The 20,838-nt window shown below is 38.8% G+C and overlaps 1 protein-coding gene across 17 annotated transcripts in view; it reads left to right on the top strand.

Annotated features, from left to right (window-relative positions):
• Positions 1-19,903, top strand: part of TCF4 (transcription factor 4) — a 333,674-nt gene extending 313,771 nt beyond the window's left edge. For 14 of the 17 annotated variants that reach the window (XM_017657168.3, XM_017657163.3, XM_017657164.3 and 11 more), the window contains 5 exons: positions 9,316-9,451; positions 11,057-11,219; positions 14,293-14,522; positions 14,969-15,109; positions 15,297-19,903. In XM_017657168.3, coding sequence (XP_017512657.1) covers positions 9,316-9,451; positions 11,057-11,219; positions 14,293-14,522; positions 14,969-15,105 — 666 coding nt within the window. In that variant the 3' untranslated portion in view covers positions 15,106-15,109; positions 15,297-19,903. The remainder of the gene's footprint in view (positions 1-9,315; positions 9,452-11,056; positions 11,220-14,292; positions 14,523-14,968; positions 15,110-15,296) is intronic. The other 3 variants (XM_073213105.1, XM_073213103.1, XM_017657171.3) reach the window with 1 other exon arrangement.
• The last annotated feature ends 935 nt before the right edge of the window (positions 19,904-20,838 follow it).

Below are 20,838 nucleotides of genomic sequence, written 5' to 3'. Positions count from 1 at the left end.
GAAAGGAAACAACCTCCTCCCCGGAGAGCTGGAGGTTATTAGCAGCTGTTTATCCAGTCGGGAATGGAGATTAACATTGTACTTTTTTTTTAAGAACTAGAAGAAAATTTGTTTGGGAAGTTGGCTCTTCATATCAAGTCACTGTGCATTGCCAAAAAAAACTTCCTTTCTCAGAACTCATGTACTAGAGTTGAGCAATGTTATGATTCTCTGAGAATCTCTGGATTACCAAAAAGTCTATTTCCACTAAAGAGAACATAAAAGGACGGATAAATGGACGAACATCTGCCATTGATACATTCCCTTGAACTCTTTAACATGAAACTGGCTGTTGGGTCTGTTACCTGTTCTCCTGCCTGCCTCTAAATGGGGGAGTCCTACCCCGACCCCTCACATTCCTCTCTTGCCCCCAACTTAATCTTTGCTGCTCTGAGGCATGCATGAATGGATTTTGCGTATGCCTACTGCTTGTAAAATGCCTTTTCATGACATATTGGGGAAGCTGCTTAGTACTCTGTGATGCTGTTTTCTCAAAAAAAAAAAAGAGAGAAAGAGTTGGCTATTGGTATTTTTTCCCTGATTTAATGCTACTCTTAATGTCATTTTCTTTTATTAAATCCGTTCTTTTGCTTTTGATCTTATTTATAGCAGAGCCACTGGTCATATGGAAACTATTATTGTATAGTTGGGAGATGAAAGACTTCATTGCAGCTAAATAAGAGTGAATCATTTGGACCAATAATACACACATACAGTGAGGTACCATTTGTGTCCAAAATGCCCCGTGTTCACTTTGTAGTAAAGTTATTGAGGTTTATAAAGGGCTTTATAAAAATCTGCTTTTTGTCCAAAATATGTAGTCTGACAATATGAAAACATGTTAATATGCAGTCCTTAGCTGCTGCTTTATTTATTTAAATATGTAAATAATGCCACTTCTCAATGTAAAAATAGAAACTTTCATTTAAAGTTGAGATACTATTTAATTAATATTAAATGTCAGTTTTTAAGAATTTATTTAGGTAATCTATATCAAAGTTATATCCATTATTCGAAAGCTTTCTAAAAGGCCACCTTCTTGAAATAGTCTCTGGTTTTTCAATCTGACATGATTTCACCCATCCTTTAAAACCCTACATGTCCTTGTACTCCCTTGTGACAATCATCTTATTTTCCCTTATATAGTAATTATAATAATCTACCATTAAGATGTACAGCCCATAAAGTAATAGACATGTCTTTTATTGTTTTTCCTGCAAATAACTAGTGTTTCGCATATAGTAGACATTCAAGGGACATTTGTTGAATTCAGTGTTTTTTCAATAGAAACATACTAAATGTATACTTAATAATAATCAAAAGGTTCAGATTTCAGAAATAGTCTCACAGATGCATGCCGTTTGTGTTATCACGTACACTTCATAAGCATCCGATTGTGCATTGTGACATTACGATCCTGCACAATGACCTCTATCTTCACTCAGGCCTTGGCCTTGGGGTGCTTACCTCTCCAATAGGGCTTTATGAACAGCAGCAAAACAAGATTACTGAAGTGTATGCCCTGCCCTATTAAACCACGTCCTTGAAAGTGTTTTTAGGGTGGCATCTACAGTGTACAGTCAAGGGAGAGCCCTGTCTAGGCCCAGCAAGATGATGTGAGTTCTGGTGATCCAGCCAGTCCAGGAGGAGTTAGAGTAAGGGGATATGTGGGGCTAATAAAAAAGAAGTGGCTGCTGAACCATGCAGAGGAAACCAGACCTGGGAGACAGAGTAGGGAGGGCTTTGTTCAAGTTTTGGTGAGGTGGGCGTGAATGCAGCAGAGAAGGGGCCATGAGTAGGAAACTGAAGATTGAAATTAAGGAACTTAAAAATAGGAGGGAACTGGTGTCCAGATGAAGGACTCAGACATGAAGGTATGGATCTTAGACTTGATTCATAAAACAATGAAAAGCCATAACTGGAACCTTGATATGTAAGGGACCAAGTGATGGTGAGAATATAGCATTTAAAAGGTGAGTAGTTAGGAAGCCATGGGGAAGAAACGTTTCATTAATTTCGGCAAGCTTCTTTACACCTGCACTTCCTTTCCAAATACTCTACAATAAGCCCGTGTTACCTGGATAATAACATTTAAAAAATAAAGGCCAGTTAGGTCAGGATAAAACCCTGGTGATGAGCCTCCTGGGCTGGGCAGCGTGTGCTTTGTGCAGAAGTCGGCAGTGATTGTGCAGCCACCCGGGTGTGCTCACGCCGCAGGGATCCCAAGTTCCACCTACACGTCGCATGCTCAGTTGTCTTTCTTTCCCTAAACAAAAGAAGCTGCTTATGAGTAATTGCAGCATTTCAACATAATCTTTGTGCTCCATGGGCTTGGTTCACTAGGCATGGATTAACTTTAGTTCACTGTAACCTACTTCCTAGCCTGCTACCTGGGTCAGGGAAGGGCTGCAGTGGACTCAGTCAGCCTCTCGCTGAGGTCCCTGCTTGGTGGGCAGCACCCAGTTTCGCTTTCCACTGTAGGAAGATGCTGTAGAGAATCAGGGGGAGGGTGGAGATACAGAGGAGAGAAATGAAACAGTTTTAATAGATGGAAGTTGTGAGTTAAGAAAAAAAAAAAAAGATGAACTGAAATCAGATAACAGTCATTTGCATCTCTCGAACTAAATCAGAGAATCTTTCATTCTAACCATTTTAGTGGACACCGCAGGAGTTTCAGCCTAGCTGATCACTTAAACAGGTCAGTACTGCCAAGATTTGGGTCATTTAGATCATGTTTAAATTCTCTTGAAAGCTTTGCAATTATCTGGAGAATAAGCATTAAATAAATTTCCAAGAATTTCCCAATAAGGAATTACCTTAAATTTCAGGCAAAATATAAGTGAAGCTGTGAGAATTCTGGCGGGGGCAGGGGGGAAAAAGGTGATCCAGAGATACCTAGGAAGTCTTTTCCCAACCCATGTCTCCCATGAATCAACCTCCAGAAAACTGAATCCAGGTCTGACTTCAGTGAAAAGTCCTTTAAATGTTCAATCACATGAATTTTAAAAAGTAATCTGATCCTTTTTTAAACTGAGGAATATGGAAACTGTATTTGTGGCTGAAGAGTGTCCCGGGTCTCAGAACGCCCTCATCCTAAGGAGTGGGTCAGAGGGAGCTCCTGTTTTCCCGGCTCTGAACTGTTCTTCACCCTCGCTTGTCTCCCACTGTCTGATCTCCTGAACTTCCAGCCTCCCATCTCCATTGGTGAGGTACTAAAAAGGTTTTCATGACCACTTCTCACCTCTTTAAAATAGGTGCACTATTTTATTTTCCATATTTTGTACATTTGAGAAAATAAGTTTGCTTTCCTCTAATATGACAGAGATCTGGCAAGATAATTGAAACTGAAACCTAGCACTCTACAACTGTCATTTATAATTGGTATTTCATGGGGAGATTACAGTTCAGACCCCAAAGCTGTTTTCTGTGTCAGTGGGTGCCTAATTACAGTAAAAGCCCATCAACTTTTCTTTCGTGTTTATGGCAAAACAGGAAGAGAAAGAGAAGAGAAAAAAGTAGAAGTTACCATGCCTTTTTCCTTTGTCCCATTTTCTTGTTGATAATTTTCTTCATTCTCAAAAGCACCCATATCAAAAAAAAAAAAATTTTGAACCAGATGCCATTTCTAACATACTTTCCTTTTGATGTACCATGATGTTTCTAGTAACGTACCTGGTTTTGTGTCATTATCCCTTGGTCTAGAAATTGGTGACAAGTTTCCTGAAGTTCCTGTCCTCTACTCTCTTGGGATTATGGTAGAAGGGAAGGAACTGAGTTCTGAAAGCCTGTTTTGAGACAGTTATCTCTGGAGATAACATTAACAAGGATTGAATAACTCTGCCAAATGAAATTTCATACATTTTCCCATCCATGAAATAGGCCTCTTAAATACAACAGAATAATTACTTTCACAATACTCCCTGGAAACAAAGAGAGCAGAAACACTGAATGTCTTTTTTGTTTGTGGTGTTTGTTAGCTTGAGGATCAACATGAGGATATTTAACAGGATGTTCTATGCATCCCCCCATAAAAACAGCCTTGCCAACAGCCACCTAATTTGAAGCTGCATATCTTTGAAATCTGTTTATGTTGGAGGAGTTGTGGCCACTATTGAATTCTGTAATTTAGTTAGACATCTTGGCCTTCGCCTGAGTTGGTGAACTACGAAGTTTTTTCCCTGCGATAAAACTAAAATGATTTTCATATCTGCATCTGTATGCACATACACACACGGACATGTATGCACACAGTTTTCAGACAGAAGCTCTAGGAAGTAAACCCATTTGGCCCTTAACTCTGCTCCCCTCCCCTATATATATGTTATAAGAATGTATGTGTGTGTATATATATAATATATACATAGGCCCAATCAAATTGTTCAATGTTATTTTTAAGTTTTCTGCATTCAAAATCTGTTTTAGTCCTCTAATTAGATGTTTGCTAAGTCACTTAACCATTTTCGGACTCAGCTTTCTTCTGTGAAAATGAGGAATTTGGCCTAACTGGCCTCCATGTCTGTTCAAGCCCTTAAAGTCTATATACTATAATTGAGAAGTGCTTCTCACATATTATGTCTTCCCTCAGAAGGTAAGGTTCTTTAAATTTCTGTGGTGCTTATGTGATTCAGAAGAAGTAAAGCACTTTTAAAGGTATTTAATTATTCCCAATGATAAACTAACACAGGAGAATTTAAAGAGCTGTGTCGGAATTGGAATACAACCTGACCTAAGATGCAGTATAACTTAGACATTTGCATTTAACAGCCATGATTTATGGGGCCTTGGAAGGGACAGTCGTCCTTGTAGCATATGTGCTCTTGCCTCCTGTTCTTCTTTTGTAGCTCATGGACCAGGAAAGGGTCACCTGATCCTAGGGCGGCCCATTCATAGGATGGCCCGTGTCCGTTTCAAAGTGGTGAGCTGGGCCATCAGATGATTTTGGCATTCTGAGCTCAGAAATACTAAGACAGAGGGAGTCAGCAGCAGGTACGGTCCCTGAAAAAATGTACCACATGATACCAAGAAGGAAGAGTGCAGGCTGTAGGCATGAGGGGCAGAAGCCATAGAGAGACACAGGGGCCAGCAGAGAGATGAGAGAGTCTGGAATGGCCCGTAAGAAACAAGGAGCGCCCTTAGGTCCTTAGAGTTTTCTGGGTCTAAAACCTAAATTATAGAAATCATCATGATAAATCTTTTACTTGAGGGAGCTTGAATGAGTCTCTAGCCCTTACTATTGTAACTGCCACACTAAAGTGGTTCAGTGCCCAGAAGTCCCACAAAGGATCACTCTGAGCTCTACAAGGACAGAGGCCACGTCTGAGTCACTCACCACTCTATTCTCAGCACCTGACAGAATGACATGTGTGGATGAGATGAGTAAATATTTCTTGAATGAATAAATGTACTCTTTGATCAATCAGTTAGCAGTTATTGAATAATTTTTTAATTTTAGTTCTACTTTTAGCAAAGATCTAAAATCAGTTTTATTTGACTTTAAGACTCTTCTTAGAGATTGTGAAAAAATGTACAATCAATATTGATAAAAGTCACTGTTTTCATAGGCTGACTTTTAACTTTATTGCTTATCTAGGTGAAGGTTATCAAAATAGGGCTTTGATGAAGTGCAGATTTTCTAAAAATAGGCACCATCCTTAGAATAAATTAGTAGTTGAAGTAATCTGCTTTTGTCTAGTTACATGATTATATATTTATTACATGGAAGGTAGACAAATCCTAACCCTTGTGAACCCTTGCATATACCGACAGATTCCTCTATTTCTGAGTTAGTCTGGAGATGGCTTTGTGCAGGCCATTCATACTGTCTTCCATCCCTTGTCTCTCATGTGACTGGAATAATGGTTCTGAAAAGGAAGTAAATCGAGTCAGGACATGCTGTCTGTGGCCAAAGAAACTAGCAAAGCAGTGCTGATTCCTCAGCTTAGATACTGTTCCTTAGCCACCACCACCACCATTGGTTCTGGAGAATCAGGCTCATTACCACCGGGATCTGAACCTGTCATCAGTCCTTCATTTGACCTGAAATACACTTAGTTTACAAGGGAAGCCTGAAAAGTAACATATATGGCTAAAATCCAAACAAAAATACTGTTGGAACAACTAGATTCTCAGACGTATTTATAACATCACCCACGATTTTACTGTCATTGCGCAGGAGAAAGGTTTCAATCAAAATAGATTTGTATGAAATAGAGACAGAGTGCAAATATGATCAGAAGTAAAGGTAGTTTGAGTTTGAGGGTTCTTGAACTACATAGGCTTTTATTTTTAGGTAGCATGCAAGTATGTCAGTTAGAATGCAGAACACTGTCTGTAATCACTGTGTACCTATTTTATACCAGTTCTTTTACATACCGCTATTCCTTGCAATAAACATGGCACTTATTCTAGTGTTACTCTAGTGTTACTTTCTCCATTTTGGATTTGAATAATCTTACCCATGGTTACATAACTAACAAAGAAATCATTGCAGTTGGAATCTAGATATTGTTGACTCTTGTTATTGTATTCTTTCACTCAGTTATACTGTCTTTCCTAACATTTGAGGCAAAGAAAATTGAAAGTAACTGGTTGTGGGTTCTTTTTCCCTTTTGCAAAAATTTATCTAAATGTGATCTAGAGGGGGAGAAAGGAAATTGCAGGATCAATATCTGAGTATGTTTCAAGTGAAAAGCAACTTATTACCCTTAAATTATATCATAGTTGCCTGCAAAGAAGGCTTGATTGAGTGTTTTAATATAATGATTATAAGATAGGAGTATGCATCTCTGCTGTGCTCAAATCTGTGGTTACCTTCAATGATTCTGACTTAGAATTATCCTTTCTGAAAATTCAAGAAATTAAATCCACTGGGAATACCAATAAATATGAATCAGCACTAAGATAATTATTTAGGCTAACTAACACTGATTGACAGACTTAAGGAGCTACCATTTGAGCAAGGCCTGCAAAATTCATGCCTACAAGTTGACATCTTAGATTGAAAGATAATCATTGATTGAATCAGTCTTCTAAATGCACAAACATAAAAATGGCAAATTAAAACCTGAATGGAAAACAGCCCTCACTCTTTTGTTCAAAGGAAAGTGAAGACATATACGGTTGACCCTTGAACAACACAGGTTTAAACTGCACAGGTCCACTTACACACGGAATATTTTCAATAAATATATTGGAAACATTTTTAAAGGTTTTTGACAATTTGAAGAAAACATTTTCTTTAGCTTACATTATTGTAGGAATACAGTATATAATACATTTAACATAGAAAATATTTGTTCATCGATGGTTTATGACCAGACTTCTGGCCAACAGTAGGCTATTAGTAGTTACGTTTTGAGGGAGTCAAACTTATATATGTATTTTCACTTCGTGGGAGGTCAGTGCCCCTAACCTCCACATTATTTGAGGGTCTCCTGTACAAAGAGGGAGTGAGAAATGGTTGAAGGAATGGGTGGGCATGGTCTGCCTGTAAGAGATCAGGCTTCAGTTACAGATGAAAGAGAGACAGACAGGACTAGCATGACAGTGGTGTTAAATATGTGAAAAGAGCTTACACTTACTCCGTGGAACTCCAGGAGTTGAAATTAGAGCTAGTAGGTGGAATGTGCAAAGAGGCCAACTTGTGATGAAAATGAAATAGGCTGCTTTGGGGGATAATCAGGGTCTCAATACACTTGAAGCACCACATAGAAGCAAAGTACCATTCAGAATGGTTCTGGAAGGGACACAGGCACATTAGGCAGACAGCACCAACTCCTCAGATCTCTCGGCTACAACATTCATTTATTCTTCATGGTGCTCCTGAGTCTTTAAATCCTTTACTATTCTTGCTGTATTTTGAATCTGAGGAATTAGTGTGATTTATATGATCCTCCCCCTTCCCCTGAATTATTTTCTTCTGTATTGTACTATTTATACTGTGTTGTATTTGCTTCTGTATTATATACTCCAAAAGTATCCAAAAATGATACTTTATACCAGGCTGCCTTTAGATACCACATGCTTCATTCAGTTCTGTATATTGTATTGTCAGTTGAGACTCTTATTGTTACTGCATTCTTTGGAAATACTCTCTTAAAACATTGTGTCAAAAGAGTAAAGATTCTGCTTTGTGGTTTTATATTTTGGATTGGAAAAAATTACACTCTTTGGCTCATACTGACATAAATTCATGGATGAATATTTTCAGTGGTAGACCCACTGTCCTGCATAAATGTTCTCCTATCAATAGGCTAAGAAAACAACTTCAAAATGAAACTGTAAGCTACTCATGTTCTTCTTGGTTTACAAATGTTCAATGGTTTCCTTTAAGGTGTACTCCATAAAGTCAGCAATTGCTCTCAGTGCCATGAGTTCTACATCACTGGAACCCAGAGTAGGTAGTAGTAGTTTATAAAAAGCTCAGCAGTATTTTTTTCAGACCAAGTCATCATGTAGTACTCTATAATTTTATTCTTGGAAACATAAAGAGTTTACAATATGGTGTCTTTCTAGAATCAGAATAATGAAAAAAAAAATGGAAAGATGTCCAAACATCTTTGCATGGCAATGATGGCATTACTGGTGTGTTTAATAAAACCTTTATTGGTACATTTTCCGGTGGGGTGGCATTGGCAGAAATGGTCCCCTTTTGGATTTGGAACTCAGCAGCTGATGAAATACAGTAAACATTAATTTGGAATGGGCTGCCAGTTTTGGAAAGCCAGGTGACATTTTATTATATTTGTACCGAGCAGGGGCTATGTCCCATACTGCTGTAGCTTCCGCTGTCAGAAGCTTAGCTGGCATTATAGAAAAAAAAAATGGCAGGCCTGAGAATCTTATCCCCTGAAATGAAAGTCGAATGCCAAATTGAAATTCCTGTAGGATTTCCGATAGCAATGGGGGAATTGAGAAGCCCACAATTAAGCATATGGGCATTAAGATAATTGTCAGATCTGTTGGCGGACATGATAGAAGACAGATGGGTACGAATCAGTGCGCTCCACTGCAGCACCCTGGGAGACAATTTGACGTTTTACCTGCCTGAGCTACGCTGCCATATTTGTCACTGAACGTACACCACGGCATCTCAGTGTTCAGTGCCTTGCAGGGCACTGCAGGTGCATGCGCAGTCCTTCAGCGCCCTCTAGTGAAACGCATCTGGGAGTATTGTTTTGCCAAGGCCAGTCTTCTTCAGCCGGTCCTGCTGCCCCTGGAAGCAGCGGCTGCACCTATGGCCCCCGCTCATCTCTGTGGTTCCTCTCACCCTTTCAGGTTGGGGCCCATCGTGAAGATGGCGTGGCCCTGAGAGGCAGCCATTCTCTTGTGCCAAACCAGGTTCCGGTCCCACAGCTTCCTGTCCAGAGTGCAACTTCCCCTGATTTGAACCCACCCCAGGACCCTTACAGAGGTAGGTCCGCCTCCGAGGGCACTTCCGGCCTCACTTAGACAACAGTAGATCCAGCTGATCCCAGGCTTACTTGGCATTCATTCCTTAGGAAGCAGGGCAGAAAACCAAGAATCAAATTTGGTACAAAAATGGAGGCAAATCGAAAGTATTTAGAACATAGCCAGCTAATTGTGTTTCTTCAGTAACTTGTTTTCCTCCAATATCCCCTGAAATCCTGGTCCTATTTCAGCAGGGAATGAGACAACAGACCGATGAGAGGAAATTTTATTTTAGCTATTTCCACATTTTACTCATTCAGGTCCTCTAATGTGGTTACTTGTAGCCTGAAAATGGTATTTCCAAATGAATAGGAAGGAAGGAAATTGTTTTTGTTGTTTAAGACTGAAGGAAACGTAGTTACATTTAAAAACTGGAACTTGGTTGGACAGTCTTTGTTCCTGAGTCACTCAGCCGCGTAATGATGGCTGCATACCTCTGACTCTAGTCAGCTTTTCATGACCCCAGGAAGTTGGACACAGGGGCATGATTAGGTCCCACACTCCCTGTGTGCCTGGCTGACATCTTCTCATTCCCTCATGTTTTGAATAAAAATGATAAAAACACTACTGCAGGAATATGTATAAGAATCTTCACTTGTTAAACGTTGAACAAATCTGAGTGTTACTCGTGTATGTGGGTATGCCTGCCCATTTTTATCTGAACAGTAATAATTTCATGGCTCTTTCTTTTGAAGAGCCTTTAGGTTTTCTTTCTCTGTCCTAGACCAATACATCTTAAACTTTAATGTGCATAAGCAAGAGCTGAGGAACTTGTTAAAATGCAGAGTCTGATTCAGTAGATCTGGAATTCTGCATTTCCAGTGGGCTCCTAGAAATTATGGGGGCTTCTGGAATGTGGACATTTTTTTTGAGTGATAAGGTTCTGGACTGCACAGATAACAAATAGAAGGAAATACTCAATAGGCATATGCTTTTCTCTTAGAAATAAATGAACACAGTAGGGTCAAGTTTTAGAATATATTGTGATTTTAAAAGTTGAGCAATGGTAGATAAAGCTAGAAATGTCTTCAGTGAGCAGCAAACTGCTTTCCATACATACCATTTTTAAATGCTGATTAGTCCTTGAGGATAAGAGAAGACTAATTTCAGAATATCATTAGGGTATCTATTGAAGTCTTGACTGCACATATTTTGTGTACTCCCTGAGAATTATATTTTAAGGACATTTTTCTATTAAATCATTGCATATGGAAGAACCTCAATATAATAGCTGATATTTACTTGGGTTCTTAATCAGAACATTGAGGTGTGTGATTTTCATGATTATGATTTTCATTGCAATTAAGTTGATGTTTTGTAGACAGTGAAATTACCATCTACTCCAAAAGATTGCAAAATAGAATTTAACCTCAGAGCCAATGCAGGGAAAACTTGTTTCCGCAGGTGCATTTCTGAAACTTCACCAGACAGCATGAAAAAAGGGACAGAAGATCCACGGTTCAGCAGTGTGAATTATCTAATAGCTGGTAGCTCTGCAATCTGGGCTGCGTGTGTTTGTGCACCGAGTCTTTGGTGGAAGTGTCAGCTGGTCTCTGTTTTTTTGTAGGCATGCCCCCGGGGCTGCAGGGCCAGAGTGTCTCCTCCGGCAGCTCAGAGATCAAATCCGACGACGAGGGCGATGAGAACCTGCAAGACACAAAATCTTCCGAGGACAAGAAATTAGACGACGACAAGAAGGATATCAAATCAATTACTAGGTCAAGATCTAGGTAACAGTATATAATACTGTCGCTTCATTTAATTCCTTTATTGGACTTTGATGAAGTGAACAGAACAGGAAGAAACTATTCAGTTTTTTCCTGGCAGGTAAATCTACAGCGGAAAAGAAAATTAAAGGCCTGCTCTAGAGATACTAAAGTATCGTTTAAGATACCTGTACTCTAGTGAAGCCTACCATGTCTTTGCATTTACGAATTTGGACCCAATGCTAATTAGACACCAAAACAATTTGTAACTGATTAATGCAAACAGTTGATTTTTAAAACTATACTTATTCTACAAATTTGGTGAAATGTTCTTTCTAAAATATGTCTAAAAAGAGATCTTAGCCCTGTTAAAAATGCAGTTGATATATATGCAGCAATAACTTTTTTCTTATCTCAGAAGTGAGAAAATACTAATTTTCTAGCTATATCCTAAATATGTTGATACACAGAAGAGCAATTATCTAAATTGCTCGTTTTTTTTCTCCCAGATACTCCCTTCTCCAGAAAATACAACTGCAAGAAAATAACTTCTGGTTGGTTTCCTTAAATATCTGATGTCTTTAAATTAGACTCTATCTCTTTGGACTTTAATCTGGTAATCAGGTGGTTTTTTGAATTCCATGATGCCCATGTTCTTTGCCTCAGTTCCCTTAGCAAAATAAATAAACCGTACTAAGACTACCCCTCCCCCATTTAAAGGCTGTCATTCTCAAGGTTATTTCTGGTGTTCTTTAAGAATTAAGAGCATGCTGCCTTTTCATTTTGCCCTTATAAATATTGAGATAAATTTTATTACAAGTACTGCCCTAAGTTCCCCAAATGCCAAAAGCTTCTCGCCTGTACCTTCCCTCTATAGTGCTGAGTTTCCTGACTCTTGGCCCCATTGGTAAAACATCCCAAGGAGGAGCTCTCACATCCATACTAGCTTCTCTGTTGGTCCGGTCCGTTCTTACTAATGGATTCTTTGAAGTTTCAGTACAACGTTTAAACTTGCTGTTAAGAACTTTTTATTTTTAAGGGTTACTCTTGTGACATTTACTTAGGTCTCCCAAACTATGTTGTAAGGCAGTGCTTTTCAAATCTGGACAGTTTTAGTTGCATAACCAGTTTATTTGTAAGTGGATAACCAATTCTAATTTGTTATTAGCCTGAATACCTTTGGAAAACAAGTTCCCACATTCAAGTCCACTTTGTAAAAGGCATGGCACGTGTTCAGTGTTTAAAAATATTTCCCAAATTTTTAACTTCAGAAGGGGCCCAGCAGAGACTCCGCTCTCCTCTCTTTTCACTAATTACATTCTGTTTGTGTAGTGGAATGTGGATGTGAATTACCAGTAAACTTGATTCCTTTTGTATCAGGGTGATGGGGAGAGGGTTCAGCTGAGGAAGTGAGGAAGATCAGATGGCAGAGAGTCTTTTCTGGGAGGTTCAGTTCAGTTGTGTGTCCACCAGCGCACATCTAGGCAGCCAGCGCCATCTAGGTGCGAGTTTGACGTTCAGGGAGATGAACCAAGCCACACAGCATCTTTCTTTGGTGCATCGTCTTCCCCTTCCTTACAAGTGTTCTTGGCTTACATACGTCATCTTTATGTGCAACATGTGCTTAAGCCCCAAGAATACACTCCCATTTTTGATTGACCGGGGCTCCTAAATTGTAGTTGGTCCATTTTGCAATTTGGAAGTTACCCAGAGATTCTCCAGAGTGGAAGATTTGGAGCCAATTTCTTTAAACCAACATTCTTTGAGTTAACGTTGAATTGACTCAATAACTTCCTGCATGTCCTTCAGTTCCAAAGTGCTATGATCAACATCATTATCCTGGGAACATTTCAGATTTGTAGAATTGTGAAGTAGATGTTACTGGATGGTCCTTGAAGTGAATGCTTGACTCTCTAGGTTAATATCCTCATAAATGGTCGCTTTCATATTATTTCATGTAATGGGGGTCTATGACTTTTCAGTGAAGTTTATTTCATGTTTTATATCTCTTATACCCAAAAATGCCCTTGCTCATGTTACTCCAAACTGTACCATTCAGAGTTCTTTGGTCTGTTCTGCCTTCCTGAGACATCTCCCAAGACTTTTTCATAAGATCAGCCATCAAATATTTGAAGCCCTGATGCCAAGAACGCTTCCTTAGATGATAAGGTTTCCAGGTGGCTTATCATCCTATTTGCCTTCCATTCAAAAGTTTCTAGTTTGCCAACATGATACCCAGAAACAGAAGTAGTTTTGCCTTTCCTGATTATATTGGATTCAACCATGCCTTTGGTATGAATCATTGGCTTCAATTTTGATTCAATGAGGTCATGGTCATTTGTAACCAGTAAGTATTTGATTTTTGTTTTGTGTTTTGAGTAGCTGATGTCAACTCATGTTTCCTCAACTTGTTTTGAGTATCATAAACATCTATAATGTTAAAGGCCATGCAGATCATGCTTTTCTAACCTTTTTATTTAATACCTGGAGAAAATGAGACTCAGATACATGAATTGAATCGACCACACCTTCAGAGCTATTTAATGGTGCCCCCTGCCTTCATTCCCATTGCTTTGGTGTCTTGAATGTAGGACCTTCTTACTCCTGCTTAGCTGCATCGAGTTCATTTTGACCTATTGGAATCTTTTTCAATCACTCCTTTTCCTTAGGTTTCAGATGTCACAGTATGAAAGTAAAAAAAGAAAAAAAAAAAGCCAGCTTAAGTCTAGAACTCTTGTGAACTGTGGTCAGCAGCTCGCACTGAAGTTGACTGCCGCCAGCAGAGTGTGCAGCCTTATTGATAAAGCTTTGTTTCCCCTTTCCCCCAACAACCCCACATCAGTACCGGCACATGCTGGGCCCTATCTTTAACCTCTCCTACTTGGTTGGGGTTTAATGTCCTGGAGAAACCAAATGCCTGTGTGAGACCGTGACAACCATCTAAAGCAAACCCAGGCTCCAGTGGGTGTAAAATTCTGCCCCAAACGGCAGTTTGATGTGGACAAGTCCCCTGAAAACTGGGAGAAAACAGAAGTCGTTTTAATGCCCTTTGTTTCCCCACACCATTAGAAAATGTCGCATTCCTTTTGTCCTGCAGCAATAACGATGATGAGGACCTGACCCCGGAGCAGAAGGCGGAGCGTGAGAAGGAGCGGAGGATGGCCAACAACGCCCGCGAGCGCCTGCGGGTCCGCGACATCAACGAGGCTTTCAAGGAGCTTGGCCGCATGGTGCAGCTCCACCTCAAGAGCGACAAGCCGCAGACCAAGCTCCTGATCCTCCACCAGGCCGTGGCCGTCATCCTCAGCCTGGAGCAGCAAGTCCGAGGTCAGTGCAGCCGGTCGGCCGGCCTCTCACCGGGGGCACGGGAGCCCGCGGAGTCCCGCCCACTGGGGCAGGAGCAGCGGCGACCCCACGCGCCGTGTCAGTTGCGTTCCATGGCCCAGCCTAAACGGCAGCTTCCCTGCCTCCTGTAATCAAGGCACAGGACCAGCTTACCACTGAGACTACATTTAAAGGTTCCTTATGCACCGTTGGTTGGAACCTGTTCTGTTGACTTACCACCTTCCTTATGCTGTAAAGCGGCTGTGCAGATTCACCACGCAGCTGGACGCCTGCAGGGACTGACTCAACGATCGCTGTAGCGCACATTTCCTAACCGTTCCTTTGTTCCGTAGCTAAGAAAAGGGGGGCAGCACACAAAAGAGTGGATTACTGCCCTCTGCCAGAAGCCTTGGCATTAACCAAATGCTCTGTGCTTCAATCTTACGCAGAAAGAAATCTGAATCCAAAAGCCGCGTGTCTGAAAAGAAGGGAGGAAGAAAAGGTGTCCTCGGAGCCTCCCCCTCTCTCCTTGGCCGGCCCGCACCCCGGAATGGGAGATGCGTCAAATCACATGGGACAGATGTAAAAGGGCAAGTTTGTTTACAGCCATTTCTGAAATCTCTCTTTTGTTACTTCTCACCAAGGCATTAGTCAAAGTTCACCCAGATTAACAGATACAGTTCTTTTTTCCCTTGGAAAAAAGAGTTTAAAAATAAAACATTGACTCCTTCTGTTACAAGTGCATTAATGAGTTTTCCTCTCTTTTTCCCTTCTCAGGTCCAAGTTGCTACATTGCTTCATTAATACAAGAGACCACTTCCTTAACAGCTGTATTATCTTAAACCCACATAAACACTTCTCCTTAACCCCTTTTTTTTGTAATATAAGACAAGTCTGAGTAGTTATGAATCGCAGACGCAAGAGGTTTCAGCATTCCCAATTATCAAAAAAACTGAAAAACAAACAAAAAAAAAGAAAGAAAAAAGTGCAACTTGAGGGATGACTCTCTTTAACATATCATTCAGAATGTGCAAAGCGGTATGTGCAGGCTGAGACGCAGCCCAGAGACTGAATGGCAATCTTTCCACACTGTGGAACAATGCATTTGTGCCTAAACTTCTTTTGGAAAAAAAAATATAATTAATTTGTAAGTCTGAAAAAAAATATTTAATTTAAAAAATTGTAAACTTGCAATAATGAAAAAGTGTACTTCTGAAGAAAACTACATGAACGTTTTTGTTGGTATTCAAGTCAGCTAGTGTTTATAATTACTGGATATTGAATAAGGGAAGCTCGGCTGCCCTAGTAACAAAACCAGCAAACGTCCTGATGACAACGAAGTGATGACATTAGCCATTCCTTAGGGTAGGAGGAACAGATGGATCTTATAGACCTATGACAAATATATATATAAATATATATATAAATATATATTAAAAATTTAGTGACTATGGTAAGCTTTTGTTCATTTGTTTCAGACTTTTTTCTCCTGTAAAAAAATAGTACTGATTAACTTTTTTAAAAGAAAGATTTTACTGTAAATACGGAATTTTTTTTTTTTTTTCGGTCTTATTTCTGTCCCTTTTCCCAGTTTGTTATCGTAACCTGTAGTGCCCGCTCTGCTTCCGGAGGGGTAGTGCAGGATAAAATGCTGACCCTGATGTTGCTTTTCATTCATAAATAAGTAGAAAGTTGTTTCTCCAGTCTTTTGGGAACACAGGACTTAAAAGTCACATCATGTGTAGATATTACAAGCAGCATTACCAAGACATGGCAAAAAGAGTTTGTCTGAATTGTAATGTTGCGTTTGTGACCCTATTCTGGGATTTTCAGAGGTACAAGGTTAGAATGCTACAATGTTACCACTGTGCCTTCCAATGTTTATATCATCGGAAACATAACATAATCAAAGTGGCTGTGATTTAACAAAATGATTAAAGTGTTACCTACATGTGTAGCCGAAGTAGTGTGCAGTGAGGCGTTTCTGAATACATGGTCAGATTTTTGGAAAAAAACAAAAACAAAAAAAACAAGTTCAAAAACCATCAAATGAGAAAATTGCAAGTAGTGTGACAGAGCTGATTGATTTTGTTGCTTTCTTGATTTTTTTTTTTCGAAATGGGTTTACTAAGATGTAGATGACTTAACTGCCTCCTCCTTTGTCTGAAAAATGCCAATATTCAATCATCATGCAGCATTATAACAAGCCTTATAAGTCCTAAAGCATTAAGTTGCACTTTCTTGAGGAGGGGTAGTGCAGTATTTTCTCTGGCCAGTATGAATGAAGTTTATACTTAACATATTTGATAGAAGCATAGATCAAGCTATGGCACAGCAACTCATCAGATAGCTAGCTTTGATGTCTGGGCACAATTGAACCAACTTCCATCGTGAATCTTTATAATGATTGACTTTGGTGTATAGTGCAGTAAACAAATAGTGCTCCTAGTTAAGTATTTGTCAGCATCCTTTTGTCTCTAACTCGTTTCTATTTTTACAGCCACACAATCTTGGCATGTATTAAGAAAAAAAAAAAATCCCTGTTCAAGTAGTTTTTCCACCTATCAGCACTGAGTAAATGCCATAAATCCATCGAAATGGTCTAAATGTTCCATCTGTTCTCCTGTTTTGCCAGTTATATAGTAATGAAATACATTTGTAAATTTTATGCAACAAATGGCAAACGTATCATTATTTTGCAATTGTGTATGTAAAAGTTATATTTTTACATGTAGACTCTTGTTATTATGTGTTTTAATACATTGTATTGTTTTTTGTTTCTTTTTTAAACTGTGTGGTTTTAAAAAACGTCTCATTTAAATGAAATAGTGAGCTACAAGAATCGGAATTTTTATGTTCATTTCTGAAAATGTAAGAACAAATAAGATAGTTATCACGTGGTCATCTTTACAAACCCATAAACATTTTGATTAGCTGTGTGTGTGTGTTGAAAACTGTAAATATGTTCAGTAGCGATAAAACTAAAATCCTTTGATTTGTTGATAAGTTCCTAAAATGTGGAGGTGGATTAAAACCTTAGGCGAATAGCAGAAATCAAACTTCATGAAATTATTTTGAGGCTTTCCTGTGAAGTATACGAACAAAGGGGCCCACAGAAGGGCATGGAAGACAGCATTGTACACTCTCCCCTCCTCCTGAATGACGGAAACCATGTGTACTGTTCCCCTAGTGTGTTGAAGATTTCCTTTTAGTGGTACATTCTGCACTCATTTTGTATAGTCTACCAAGGCGGGTATCCCTCAGAACAATATATAGGAAGCAGGTATTCTTAATCACATTCAGGAGAAGTGTACAGAAGAAAATACGGTGTTTACTCTTTAGGGAACTGGAAACACTCCCTGCATTGATGTACATTTTAAGAATGGCACTTTTGATACGTGTTATCATAAAGGTGCTTAACAGAGCTGATTTAAAGTTTTTCAAATCTGTAAGCAAAGCAAAAAAATTAAATTGTAGTTATTTGATTATTTTTTAAATTGGTGCTTTCTATTTTGTTCTCAAACAGAGTAAAAGCTGCAATTTATTGTTCACCAGCTTTGATGTATTCATTACTCAGTAATGTAATACCTCTATTGTTGAATTCCCTTTGGAAATATGTGAAAAACTTTCTAACGGCCACCAGAAGCTGCTCACTACTTTTTGCTTGGTGGAAAAACATTATCTGCACCTGTCTGTATTCATTGGGTTGTATCCCCACTTAAAAGAAAAGAGAGATGGAAGGGAATGTGGCCTTGTTAGTGTGTTTTTCTTGTCGTTGTTTTGTAATTATTAAACCCAGGTAAGATATTGGTATCCTGCGCTGGATTTTCAAATGAAATTAATCAGAAGACAGTTATGATTAACGTACTATACAAAGTGGTCATAAGGGTCCATACTATACTATATGTATGATGATACTTAGGCTGGGAATCTGCTTAAGAGGCTTGGACTTTAAAAGCAACTTGGAACAGTTGATCCACCTCCACATTCAAGTAATTTATGAATATGCAGAATAGGGATCTGTTCATCTAGAAATTTTTACCATTTGTCTTCTGTGTAGCTGCAAGGAACACTAATGTTTATACAACTGTCAGTCCACCCAGTAACACAACTGGTTCTGATTCAGTCTTCCAATTCCTTTTGTTTTTTTGTTTTTTTTCTGTTTTTTGTTTTGCTTTTTCCTATTTGATTTTTTTTTTTTTAATTTGTGATCTTTACTTTGATGAGTGGTTGGGGGTGGTGGGGAGGGAGTTGAACCAAGACTTGGGGGTTAAGAGGATTTTCGTCTTGGATCCAACAGGCAGAATATGATCTGTGTCCAAAAGTGAACTTGAGTCAGGAATGAAACAATTTCAGCATAAACAAGCACAAAAATTTAGTCTGCTGGCTGACTGGAAACGAAAAAAAAAAAAGTCAAGATGGAATATGATGAATTCCAACACAATGGGGCACCAAGGCCTTGAGGCCTCTCATTTTATTTTGCTTTAATTTTGTTTGTTACTTTAGAGACATGCTCTTCCTCATGGGACTTGAAGTGGACTCATCTTTGTGTAGTGCTGGTTCTGCCATACTCATTTCAAGTATTATAGACATATGTAATGGTGAAAATATATGAACTGTGGCCTTTTTCATTCTTGTTACTTGTGATGCAATTAAGTGAAGATAAGAAAAAAAAAAAGCAGAGATTTACCATGTATCAGTGCCTGGCTTTTTGTTATAAAGCTTTGTTTGTCTAGTGCTCTTTTTGCTATAAAATAGACTGTAGTACACCCTAGTAGGAAAAAAAAACTAAATTTAAAAATAAAAAGTATATTTGGCTTATTTTTCGCAGGAGCAATCCTTTTATACCATGAATATTACAAAAAAAAATTGTCAGATTCTGAATATTTCTTCTTTGTAGATTTTTGGAATCATTATGAGTAAAAGTTTGTTACTTTATTTTACTATTTAAAAGATGTTATTTTACCATGTGTTACTGAGATGAAACTGTATGGTAGCTTTTTTTTGTTTTTTGTTTTTTTGTTTTGTTTTTTTAGTTGTAGGTCGCAGCGGGGAAATTTTTTGCGACTGTACACATAGCTGCAGCATTAAAAACTGAAAAAAAATGTTAAAAAAAGAAAAAAAGGGAAAACATTTCAAAAAAAAAAAAGATAAACAGTTACACCTTGTTTTCAATGTGTGGCTGAGTGCCTCGATTTTTTCATGTTTTTGGTGTATTCCTGATTTGTAGAAGTGTCCAAACAGGTTGTGTGCTGGAGTTCCTTCAAGACAAAAACAAACCCAGCTTGGTCTAGGCCATTACCTGTTTCCCATCTGTAGTTACTCGATGAAGTCATGTACATGACCGTTCTGTAGCAATAAATGTGCCATTTTTATAAACTGTTTCTGACACTTGTTTCATTTCATTTTGCAATGTCCATATAGCTCTGATTCTCTTCTGTAAGTGAAACTGCATCTATATTTCATTTTCCAAGTGTTGGAGGTTATTGACAGCTTAACAAACAAAACATACAAAAAAAATCACAGAAACAAATTGAAAAGCAAAGCACATGATTGACCAAGGAAGAGATGCCCTTAATGAAAATGGAACGGGATGCATGCAAAACAAAAAGAAAACTGTCTAGAGGATTAACTAATTGAAGGAATATAATTAATGTGCGTGTAACACTGAAGCTATGCATTTGAAGAGCTCTGAACTGCGCCAGTGTTTCCGATTGTGCTGCAGCTTGCTAAGTCAGGTCAGCCTTAACGTTTTGGATGAGCTGGTCGACCTTTTGGCAGAACCTTCTCAGCTAGATCTTTTCAGTCAAAAATCTAAGATGATTTATTTTGTATCATTTTGTTAAGAGCTGAATATTGTTAACCACAGTTAATACTACACTGTATTTATACTTTCTCAAACTATACCCGCCCCACTACTTCTGGTTGACTTTGTTGACTCTTAATCCAGATGTAAACAACCAGATTGGTTTTCTCACTTGTACAAACGGATGCGTGTCATCTATTACGGGAGGGGGGAAAATGTACAGATCAAAATTATTCAGTGTTATGTACTGTAAGTCAATATTTTTGTAGCATGGACATCGATCTACTTTGCAAAACTTGGAGGCTGTTTCAGCATTGCATTGTAGAAATGTAAAGTCATGTATGCAACGGGACGGAAAACCGTGGTAGGTGAGCACTTGGTAACAGTGTTCTGAGTACGTGGTATCAGCGGATGTCTGCACACTGCTCCTGGATTCTTTCTAACGGAGTTTAGTGACTAGTTTACCTGAAGGAAAATGTTATAACGCCATTTGGTTCACATGTGAAGTGCCCT

This window comes from Manis javanica, chromosome 9, assembly GCF_040802235.1.
Source record: "Manis javanica isolate MJ-LG chromosome 9, MJ_LKY, whole genome shotgun sequence".
Taxonomy (NCBI): domain Eukaryota; kingdom Metazoa; phylum Chordata; class Mammalia; order Pholidota; family Manidae; genus Manis; species Manis javanica.
This window is presented reverse-complemented; position numbering and strand designations above follow the sequence as displayed.